The 13484-nt window shown below is 31.7% G+C and overlaps 1 protein-coding gene across 1 annotated transcript; it reads left to right on the top strand.

The window, feature by feature from the left end:
• The first annotated feature begins 2240 nt into the window (after positions 1-2240).
• LOC149784246 (nodal homolog) lies at positions 2241-12632 on the top strand. Its single transcript, XM_089933247.1, has 5 exons — positions 2241-2374; positions 3343-3389; positions 5938-6038; positions 11283-11359; positions 12221-12632. The coding sequence occupies exons 2-5, from the start codon at positions 3346-3348 to the stop codon at positions 12473-12475; spliced, it is 477 nt and encodes a 158-aa protein (XP_089789373.1). The 5' UTR covers positions 2241-2374; positions 3343-3345; the 3' UTR covers positions 12476-12632.
• The last annotated feature ends 852 nt before the right edge of the window (positions 12633-13484 follow it).

The following is a 13484-nucleotide window of genomic DNA, read 5'->3' as shown; positions in this document are numbered from 1 at the left end:
GGTAAATCCCATCAACATGGCCTTTGCATTTAATGACGATGTATGGTTATTAATTAGATAATTAGGTTCCTTTCATGTCCTAATGTTTATGTATTAAATGGATACAGCTTATACCAAATCAGAGGCCAGAACACCTATGTTTATAATTTAATAAATGGCTTGTACCCATACAATATACCTTTTTCCGAGTCCATGTTCTTTATTTCGGTCTTTCTCGTGTAATACATATACATGTCATCATTGCGTTAGGATACATAACACGTTTGGGCGGTGCTGGTTTTCACGTTGTATTCGTATATTCGTATGCACCACCAAGGTCTAGTCTAATTAGCCTTGTATCATACAACTGAGACCTGTGCATGAAATAGTCCGTTATAATACTTTATCATACTATGACACGAATGGCATTATTCCTAACCATTGGAGTTGAACAATTATGCATGACACTCGTTCTAGACCTCATATATGAATATCAACTGTTACTAAAATAGAACATGATAAAACCACTTAGCAACTATGATAGATAAATGCCAGTTATGTAGCCTTTATGTCCTGTTATTATATGCAGATTAGTGATTTATCATGTGATCGTTTATTTGCTCGCCCCAAAACAAGCATTACATACATACTTAATTAGAAACTAATCTCAAATTGCATATTTTACTTCAAATTGATGTTAAAGTAAAATCATGTTCTCAATTCCCAAATTTGTGTACATTTCCTCTACACACATACCCACACGAACACATACACACACGCATACACACACACACACACACACACACACACATATATATATATATATATATATATATATATATATATATATATATATATATATATATATATATAATATTAACATTAACATATTTTAAATGTTAACTTTAAACTATATATGTAGAACATGTCCAGTTATATCGAACATAAGCTCAATTACTCCCTTAGACGTAACAAAGTCAAAGCGGTCCCGCTCTATCTCTGTCTCTGTATGTCTGTCTTGTATACACATACAAATGTTTACATATATACATACATTCATACATACATGCATACATACATGCATGCATACATACATACGTACATACATACATACGTACGTACCTAGGCACGCACGTACGTATGTACGTACGTACGTAGGTACGTGCGTGCCTGCGTGTGTGCATGCATGCATGAATGCATGCCTACATACATACATACATACATACATACATACATGCATACATCCATCCATCCATCCATCCATCCATCCATCCATACATACATACATATATACATACATACATATATACATACATATATACATACATACATACATACATATATACATACATGCATACATACATGCATACATACATCCATACATATATACATACACATACCTGCATGCATACATACATACATACATACATGCATGCATGCATGCATTCATGCCTGCATACATACATACATACATATTTACATACATACATACATACATACATACATAAATACATATATATATATATATATATATATATATATATATATATATATATATATATATATATATATATACATATACATACACATACATACATGCATACATACATATATGCATGCATACATACATACATACTTGCATGCTGACAGACAGACAGACATACAGACAGACAGTCAGATATACATACATACATACATACATACATATATACATACATACGTACGTACATACATACATACATATATATATTCATACATACATACAAACATACACACTTACACACACATAAATACACACATACATACATACATACGTACATACATACATACATACATACACTCACACACACACAGACAGACATATATACATACATACATGCATACATACATACATACATACATACATACATACATACATACATACATACAGACAGACATGCATACATACATACATACATACATACATACCTCCCTACATAAATACATACTAATATGTGTGTATGTATGTGAATTTGTACTTGAATATTGGGGATGTAATACGTAGTACACTGTGATGTAGCTGGCTTGTTCCATTCATTACAGAAACATGTGATAGAAATAAAATCCTTTGTGACGTTTCGAGGTCGTAGGTTTCCTTCCAAAAGTTCTAACGCATCGACGACACTAATTATGCACGTACTCTACATCAATATTAAGGAAATAAACACGTGATTGTGGTGTGCTTACTATATGAGTTATTTATAGGGACACCCCGTGCTACATGAACTGAGACATGGGTAGAGTTAAGACAACATAGATTCAAGGTAACATATAAAAGGCAGATTGCACTCTAGCAAGTATAGCCTGCTTTGATCATTCGTGAGTCTTCAACTGAACAGGAGGATATGGTTTGTCGGTAAATCATTTTGATGTTTTAGTTAAGCTCAAATAACTAATTACTTCCTGCTTGGAAAACCTTAAAATGACACTTTTGATAGGATTTGAAAAAGTATATTTTATTTATCAGTGTAATAACATTTTGAAATATAGTTTGAAATAATATTTTAGCGATAGTTTAAACACTTAATTCATCAATGTAATAACATTTGCAGTAACAATGATATATAATCCTGAAAATATTATTGTGAAAACATTTAAAATAAGATTTCAAATATAATCAAAATCTTAGTTGGCCTAGTTGCTAGAGCGTTCACCTCGGGTTCGAAACCCGACCTCGTCATACCAAAGACTTATACAAATGGTACTAACAGCGGCGTCGCATGACGCTCATTATTAAGGGTTATTGTTAGGACTGGTTGGCCTGCTGTCAGGTTAATGTAAATGGGAAGGAATTGATTCTAAGTGTCTGGGTCATGATGACCCCATGAAAGACGGCACTATAAACTGCCGCACTTCAGACATCGTATATACCTGATTGAAACATTGTTAAAGCTAAGTTAAAAATCTAAATAAGAAACACTCAAGCATAATCATGCATTCGCTACTAATCGAGCATTTGATTTAAGATTTCAAAATAAAATGTATTTGTTAAGAAATCTAATCTTATGGCAGCAAAAACAATGTTATATTTCTAAACACATACAATTAATAGCTTTATTATCTTGTGTAATATAACATGGAACTATGACATCTTATCACAATTTCGTTAAAGCTGTTTTCTTTACTGATTAAGTTTCAAACGCTAGATAATTGGTTAATACAATAGTGTATAATATATTTTTGGAATGTTGTATGTCATATTTCATTTCAAAATTTAATTTAATGATATTTTTAATGAAGAACAATGCATATGCTTTAGCAAGGGGACAAGATTACTATTCCAATATAAAAATAATTTGTAATTAGTTTTTTTTTCTTCTCCAGAGGATGTATTTGACACTTGTCGGATTGGTTTGTCTGTATCTTATGAGGTAGGTAACTATTCTAGTTTCCCATATATTTTAATTTGACTCAAGGCGAGACTAAATACAATTTAGCTATCGATATTATTGACATAGTTTATATATATGGCATAACTAGTTGTGCAGTTTTGTAATTATGAATGTTATTATTCTAAGTTTTCCATGTATAATCAATACTATCTGCATTGGAGTAAATGTAACATCAATATTCACCTTTGCACTATAATTTACTATATTCTGTACTGAAATTAATTTATTGGTTTAAAAGTCATTATATCCTATATGTTTATGTCCTGTGCAACAGAAGTGGTGGATATTTGAAATATTTTGTCTCTTATTGTCTTAATCTCTTTTATACATAATGTTTCATTTAAACGATGAGACAGCTTCACATTTTATTGGAATATGGTCATTGTTGTAATGCAATGATATAGTTTAAGTTTATATTAGAGAATCCATATTTAATAAACGTCATATACAAATGTTTAATGTTGCTTCACAACAGTTGTTAATGAATTGATTAGTCATCTCCCTTGACTCTTGATGGGTCTCAAATGGCCGAGTCATCTAAAGCGTTTTCCGTTACGGATCATTGCCATCTCACCTCTGTCTGCATGAGTTCGAGTCTCGGATTCGGCCAATGTGGGTGTGTGAGAAAGCTTTCCAGGAGCTTCTCGTGGGTTGGTGGTTCTTTCCGGGGTTTCCCGGGTTCTTCCTCCATCATAAATACTGGCCGCCATGTATCGTGTGCTAAAAAATAGCGTTAAACCACACAACACCAAAACCAACTCTATCTCCCTTGATAGCCACCCTTCACTGGTATCCTCAAATGGTATTAAATATTGAAATGCTGTTAACAATACATATCATACTTAATGTAGGAGTTACAAACACTTAAGAAAAGTAATTTAATTGCTGGGATGCGTAATTTAGATAGTATTCATTTCCAGAAAAAAAACATTTTTAATACGATGTTTTTCAGAGGTTAAATGAACTTATGCTGTATCTCATTACAGTACTAACATCGGCTAGGCATTTCGAATGGGAAATTAGTTAATAACTCCAACTTTCAATATGTAGGTAAATATTAATATATTCGAGGTAAAATGAAAAACAAAACAACTTATATATATATATATATATATATATATATATATATATATATATATATATATATATATATATATATATTTGGAGAGATAATACATATATATATAGTATGTACGCTGTATGAATAATATCACACGAGAGGTACGCATTTTTCAAAAAAGGGAAACAAGTAGTTTAGTTACATCACATACAAGTACACATATTTTCCCTTTAGTGGAGTTAAGATTGATACTGAAGTATTGGTATATCAAACAGCTTTATACCTACACTTTAAAAGTCATTTTAGTTTTAATGCTTATGTGCGCGCGCGTGTGTGTGTGCGTATTGTATATACGCTTTATCAACGATATACCGCTATGTGTATACATTTGAACACGAGCTTTGCAGCCTGAATTGGGTTAAGACTGACTAAGGTAATGTGTATTGACCGAGTGAATGAACATACATCTCTGCCGATTGTGTCCGCTACCAAACGTCATCAATGCATAGTGCTAAGTTTCTTGCTTTCATGTTTGAGTTTATATTTGTATTCCCACTGAGTTAATCAAAATGAATCAGACTTATGATTTATACATGAAATATGATTTTAATGAAGACAGTAGAGAAGTACAGTTACTTCGTTACCTTCTTGAACGCTGAATGGTCAACCATTCGATCGATTGATCGATTGAGAAAGAGAGAGAGAGACGACACTTGGATATTGTCATAATTTAACTAATATTAAGCAGTATCTAGAACCTTAAATAGGTTTGAGAAATAACAACAACAAGAATGAATAAAATTTGTTACGTGTGCCCGTAACCAAAACAGGCTATTGCATATTTGTTTCATTGCTTATATTAATTTCTTTTTTTATATATCCCAAGGGAAGTGTAAATATGTCGTTACGACAAACCATATTTCTTGTCGGTTAGTTGGGGCACGTTCACATTAAACTCTTTCATCAACCAAAAATATTTTTCTCTCTCACTCCATATTTCTTTGTATTTTGTACATTGTATAAGATACGGGTGGAGACACGAAACAACAAAGGGTTCCATGTTAAATTCATTTAGAAAACGGTGATATTTTTGTCACTTTCTAAGGATTAATTATTGGAAATTAATCATCGATATATTGGAATCGAACGAATTTAAATAGTTCGAAGCTTTTCAATATATGCATAGTATTGCGCCATTGGTGGGTGGATCATATTTTGATACAGTAATGATATATTAATTTGCTTTATACCAGCATTATCAAGGCATGTTATTTGTATATATATATATATATATATATATATATATATATATATATATATATATATATATATATATATATATATATATATATTTGTATATATATATATATATATATATATATATATATATATATATATATATATATATATATATATATATATATTATGTTTTCATCCATTCTAGCTCTATTAGTTTTATTTTGACAGAGTACCTGATTTATTTTCACTGGCGGACAGTGTGTTTCTACCCGAAATTGATCTTGCAATGTCTGAATTGGTGGAAGCGATATTACAGCTTGATAACAATGGTGACTTATCTTCCATTCTCTCAAAAACTTTGGTCTGCATTTTAGTATAGTTCTTATCTGTTCATTTAATGTCTGCCAGGCAGTATATGCTTATTAATAATCTGTTCCTCGCTCAAATACACAAGCCGTAACTGTAGTTGTGATATTTCGAATGCAGTGCGATCATACAATTGATTGCAAAAGATGAATGAATCATCTATACCGCGTAATGGTAAACTATTTGGCCTGAAACCATTTGTTCTTAAAATATATTGTCAATAGGAAATAAGTGTTAAAGCATGTGCTAACCTTTCAAAATACTTCCCTCTCCATCTTGATATGCAGCATGTTTGAAAAATCATTGAGACGTTGAATATACACTTACAATTGTATAGTCCTTATCTTGGAAATGTTCCAATAATAGCTAATATGACCTGTACTGGACCATTAGATGCGTCACGATCCAAATATATTTCATAACCATATAACACAAACTGTGTATAATCTATACTACATCAACTGTCACGTTAGCCTTAAGCGGACACTTGTTCATTTGAAATGAGATACTGATTTCAGCGTTTGTCAAGATTACAAAAACGTTCCTCTTCTTACGTTTTTGGTGTAAATCTGCTATAAAACTATAATTTGACGACATATTTTATATAAAGGTAGTTATGACCTATTTTTTCTTTTTAAATAACTAGAATGCATCTTCAATTGGATAATTATTAAGTTCCTTTTTAACTTCAAGCCTTGAGAAACATTACTTAAAGAGCACTTCAACACTAAACATAAAAATAATATAGTGTCTGTGATGGGATTGAAACTGTCCTAAGACATATCATTTATGTAAAATCTGACACCCAATTTTTTCCCTATAATGCAATAAAAAAAATGACCAAATGCAATAAATAATTAATTAAATGACAGATACCTAATAATGTTGCGTAACGATTTTGAGGAATATAGAATGTTCTGCACAATGCATAATGTGATTATATATAATTAGACTTGAATATCCATATATATATATATATATATATATATATATATATATATATATATATATATATATATATATATATATATATAATTCTGAACTTTAGACCCAATAATCATAAACGTTCAGGGGTCCCGGAGTGGCCGAGTGGTCTAAAGCGCTCTCCGTTACGGATCACTGTCATCTCACCTCCGTCTGCGTAGGTTCGAGTCTCGGATTCGGCCAATGTGGGTATGTGAAAAAGCTTGCTAGTAGCTTCTCGAGGGTCGGTGGTTCTTTCCGTGGATTTCTCGGGTTCTTCCTCCACCATTAATACTGGCCGCCATGTATAGCCTATCGTGTGCTGAAAAATGGCGTTAAACCCTACAACAATAACAACAACAACATAAACGTTGAATATTATGTATTTTGGAATATTATATTAGATTCATGGCAAGATTTGCTTGGTATATTAATTGATGCGGCTACATAGTTTACTAATGGTTTACAGAGCAATGATAGAACTATTATGATTGATTTATCTCATTTATACGGTAAATTGACCATATATATATATATATATATATATATATATATATATATATATATATATGGTCTTGATTCTTGCTAATGGGAATTGAGTTAAGTCTAATATAAAAAAGAAATAAATTATAATGTTGGCACGGTCTCTCACGGAATATATAGTAGTAATATGCATGAAAAGACAAAACGGTATTTCAGTCTAATAAGTTTGAAATCGACATTCGACATATTAAATAAATGAGAGGTAGCGATGCATGTATCTTAGAAATAGTTTCTTTAATTTGCCTTAGCTCATCAGATATAACGTCAAGTGATAATGGATTTGATTTAATTTGTTTGGAATTTGTTAGTCAATGACTGTGTTAATACTGAGCTGAATGTATCGCAAATTTATATTCGACTTGAAAATATAGGAAAGCTGAGATGATGAACGCTATGAATGCATGTATATCGCTGGCCTTGTTGCCGAACTGTGTGACGTAGTTCTGGTCTAATTGAAACCTAACTTAGAAACTATATGTATAATATCAATATAGCAGAAACTGTAAATAATGACACATCATTGCATATTATTGAGGGATATTTTACATCTGATTGAGTTTGTTTTGAATATGGAAGACATACTTATGTTTCTCGTATGAAAATAATATGTATATAGATTAATGTTAAAGTATTTGCGACAATTTTGATAATGAGCAAAGTCAATGCATATTATTGAGCTGGCCTTACCTTTTACTTCATACATGTATTTACCCTCATTGATGCCATGTTTGTAATCTAACAGCAAAAATAGGTAAATCTGAACAGACCATGCATGAACTTGATAATGTATGGGACCAAGGTTATTAATGAGAACCTTGTGCATGGGTATGGCTATTTCTCTTACTACTTAAAGCTATATTTTTTACTCTTATTTAAACTTGGTCAAATTGCTAAATAACATTGCATCGTATCTATCTCTGGTTTGTAAACTTCGGAACACACTCAATTTTGATGCAAAATCTTTGCACCTGACTGGATGTTTTTGTCAGCATTTCTGCAGTAAAATGTTCTATTTATATTTCATTTTACCAATACTTTAGAAACTTGTGATCAACAATGAATTTGCATATTATCAAAGTTAGTATTTATGTAGATTAGAAAACGTTATAATGTGTAAATTCAGCACAACTAAATAACTCTAGGGATATTTCTGGAAAAGTGTAAAAAGTGTAAAAGGTTAACATGGTAAGCCGTTAGAAGCTATGCATTATAAGTGAGACTTAAATATGGTCAATATATATTATATATGTGTATGTATGTATGTATGTACGTATGTATATATATATATATATATTTGTATGTATATGTATCTATATGTATGTTTTATTATCTTAAAAGAAGAACCAAATTGCAATGCCTTATAGTCTCAAGTAGTACATAATAATAATAATAATACCAATAATAATAAGGACTTTGAATAGCGCCACATCTTTATAAGTTAGCAGGGCTTTGAAACATTATGCAACACATATAAAATAAAAAAAAAAAATATAATGATATGATTACAAAAACCAACACCATGAAATTAAAATATCATTACAAATATATGCAGATAATATGTAAGATAGGAAACATTATTAGGTCTCTAAGTTTGTTCTTACAGTCGAAACAAGTGAGTTTTGAGAGCCCTCTTGAATGTGATCAATGTGTTTTTGTGTCTAAGTTCAGTGGGCAATTCATTAAACGATGCTGGGCCCTGGTATTAAAAAGAACGCTGTCCATATGACTTTGTTTTCATAGTGGGAATAATGAGGATATGATTGTCAGAAGACGAGCGTAAGTATCTTGCTGGTGTGTATATATGGGTGAGATCGGATAGGTATGTTGGACTAGAGTCCGACAGTGAAACGTAGCACATATAATACATTTTGTATTTGATTCTGGATCGAATGGATAGCCAGTATAAAGTACAGATCAGCCGGGAGGTGTGCCCTGATCGTGGTAGTCTAAGTACGATATGAGCTGCTGTATTTTGAATGTTTTGAAGTTTCTGGAACAGATATCGAGATGAACCAGACATACATGAGTTACAATAGTCCAGTCTTGAAAGTATTAATGAACACATAAGTAGTTTAGTGGTATCAATTGACAGATATTTGCGAATTCCGCTGATGTGTCTCAGCTCAATATATGCAGCCTAGTTTCGTACTGATTGTGTGAATTAGATGTTGGTAAAACTAATATGTATTGTTTAAGGTATAGAATTTGAATGATACATTATTTGTGTTGTGATCAGAATAACCTCATTTGTATCATCATTCGTCTGCATCTTGTTACATGTCATCCATTATTTCACATCAGAACTGCACCTCCCTACACCTTGAATGGTAGCCGCAACTTCAGTTGGGGGCTAGATTTGTATAGTTGGGTGTTAGCAGCGTACAGTGGGTGAGACACTGGATGATGTCCTATGACAATTGAGAGCGAGTGAGTGTAGATAATGAAGAGAACAGGTCCAAGAACATAACCTTGTGGAACACCACAACATATATCAACTGGGCTGGAATGTATTTAATTTGCAGGTACACGTTGTGTCCTATTGACCAAATAGGACTTGGACCACATTAATGCTCTATCATAAATGCCAAATACATGCTGGAGAGGGTGAAGTAATATATCATGGTATATTGTGTCAAATGCTGCAGACAAATCAAGGTGGGGGGGGGGGGTGATGACTGTATTCTTTCCGCTATCCAACGCAGATATAATGTCATTAACTACATTTACAGTGGTTTCAGTACTGTGGCAAATGCGATATGCAGATTGTACATTGGTAAACAGACTGCTTGAATTTAGATTAGATACAAGCTGGGATAGAACAACCTTTTCTAAGATTTTTTTTATATATAAATGTGAGATTAGAAAATGGGCGGTAGTTCTTTAAATTGTTATGGTCTATTGTTGGTTATATATATATATATATATATATATATATATATATATATATATATATGTGTGTGTGTGTATATATATATATATATATATATATATATATATATATATATATATATATATATATATATATATTAGCACTATATCAACTGCAATTTGTGAAACAAATGCATATTTTTTGTTTTTATTTTCTAATTTTCATTCAACGTTTTGATCATGATCATATTAAATAGTCATGTACAACGGAAAAGGAACTTTTGCAAATGCATGTACAATACAAGTTATGGTAGTAAGAAAGAAACTGAAGAAAAGATATTGCAGCTGTCATTGATCAGTTCTTCATTAATATTGAAAAACGAACCATCTCAACAGGCTAACAATAAATAGATATCAACAAGTATGAGAAGAATAGTTCTTAAACGTTCAATTCAGTTTCAGTCAAAAACACATCTTTACATGATTCGTGATAATATATGTGGTACATTTGTGAACCAGTACAAATATTTACCGTCCTAAGATTTGTAATATTTATCCAAACCAAATTAACCCAGCAATGAACAAGCTCACAATATATTAAATCAACGAGCGAATTGCAGGATAGGTCACATGTTGTGACTAATCAATCGGCAGACTCAGTCTTTAATAATGTCAATGATAACATATTGATGAATTTATATATATATATATATAGACTGAGAACATTAATTTCATCAATGAGGTGGGATGCTGCATGAATAATTATTTTATCAGTATAAGTTTAGTTTTTCTTTGACAAAAATCAATAATGTGCTGATTTTGTAATTTCACAGGTATAATAGAAACTCGCGAGGTGCCGGAAGATCAGAAATGCAGAAGAATCGATTTTTCCATCTCTTTCAATAATTCGGTACATATTTTAACTTACAAATGTTTATCATTATAGTACTTCTCGTTTTCGTTTAGTTTTTGTAACTTATTGTTTTACTTATCAAAAATTTCAAAAAGTGAATTGTCACGAGTCATACATGTGCTGCCAATTGAGTTGAATAACCACAGTGCATATGTTTGACATCTAGGTCTGTTTCAAAATGTGCACAACCAATATACATTAATCATTATTATATGGTCAATGAGGCATGATGTTTTGAGGAATTAGATGATATTTCCAAAATAGTGCATTCCATATATTAAAGGAAGATACATGCGTTTAGAGTAATTATTAAGACTAATATAACACTAATTTATTGAAAGCGTTATTGAAGTTTGTACTATGTTATATTAGGTTCTCGAGATTTATTTAACAATATCATTTTATCAAGTTGATCTAATTTGTATAAGGTAATATTTATAAAACGTTATTGACACATTTACAAAAGACAAACTAACGTTGCACGCTATGGAAGATGGGTCCTGTCCTCACCATCAAGACGCTACTCCACGACAAAAAAAATAGAATTATTATTTAACAACGTTGCAGTCAAAGTGTTTAGTATAGCGGTATAATTGGTCTTACACTTTAAGATTCCTTTCAATTCTGAAAAAATCGTAAATCATAATCTTGAAAATAAATGTAAAACGGAAGTAAGGAATATAAAAATGTAGTATGTGCTAGAGGATGCTATGTCATTCAAACATCTCGTGGCGACAAAATATAGTGACACTCAGTGATATTTTCTCCCAATATAGTATTTCCTTGCCACAATGCTAATTTCAAAGTGTGCGGAATCTGAGATATACAATAATAAATGTATATTTATTTGCATTGCAGAAATATACCCGAACTCCACCAGAAGCCAATATATATTATTGCCAAGGAGAGTGCCCTTACCCGCTGAATTGGACAACTTTTACAAATCGTTCGGTCACTTTGAGTTATTTACATTCAAGAAAACTAACCGGCTTCAAAAAGCCTTGCTGCGTCCCAACCAAGCTGTCATGTTTAAACCTCGAATACTATAATGGGAAAACTAAAACAAGCACGTGCTTAGAAAATATGGTAGTGGAAGAATGTGGTTGTCTATGACAAGATACAAATGTCCAGATACAAATTATTTCGCGTATCTGTTTTTATCTTTCGTATTCTACATAAATATTTAGATGAAATTATTTTTGCAAAGGGTATCTAAATGTCGCTATGTATGGTGTTGAGAAAGAATTACATATGCAATATAATATCCAAATAAAACTTGTGCCTAATGTTTTTTAGTATCGTCTTGTATATTTAAAGTATTAATTGACGCTGTTATTACTGTTGTTATTGATAGTGTTGTCGTATGATACACAATTACAATTTTGCACTACATCAATTACTCTGACCATCATTAGTATGCTAACGTGTTGCGAAATGATGAGAAATGTTTCATATTCCAATGGATCGGAGGTACGATAAGGCTCCGAAATCGGTCTCGTGCGCAAACCTTACTGGTGGAACATCAAATGTCCAAGAATAAAGAAACGTCAGCAAATGCGTTGTAGAAAATACGTCAAGTGTGTTACACGGACCAAGCACATGAATGTTTCCTCTTCGTGTCAATTGGATATGTCTGAATCGTTTGATTTCATGTTCAGCTCTGCTCTGCAATACCTATTTATATGTACATCTTGACCTAGGATTGACAAAAGAAAATACATTTTGTTCGGACATTTGAACCATTCTGTTTAAAAGAAACAGAAGGTACTTTCCAAAATGTACTAAATGTGGCACCCTAACGTTTTCTTTATGAGGGTCTTGTGATTCTAAATGAATTATTAAGCTTCAGGGTCCACGAGTTATATTTTGTTTAGACTTGAACAATTTTCTAAATAAGACAACTCACAAATGAGAGCTTATCGCAGCGAGTAATTATTTTGTATTGAAACCCTATCGAAAATATTTTTGAAATACTTACCCATAGTGATTTCGTTCTCTGTCTTGCGCACATGGCAGTTTGTAAATTGCGGGGAAAAACGCATACATTTGTGTTATCCCCAAAATGTCGCTATACCATTAATGTTTTATTTTGAGGTTATCATATGTAACTGTTCTGCAAAAT

This window comes from Sinohyriopsis cumingii, chromosome 14, assembly GCF_028554795.1.
Source record: "Sinohyriopsis cumingii isolate HCF-2022 chromosome 14, ASM2855479v2, whole genome shotgun sequence".
Taxonomy (NCBI): Eukaryota; Metazoa; Mollusca; class Bivalvia; order Unionida; family Unionidae; genus Sinohyriopsis; species Sinohyriopsis cumingii.
The sequence above is the reverse complement of the archived record's forward strand: the minus strand, read 5'-3'. Positions and strand labels throughout refer to the sequence as shown.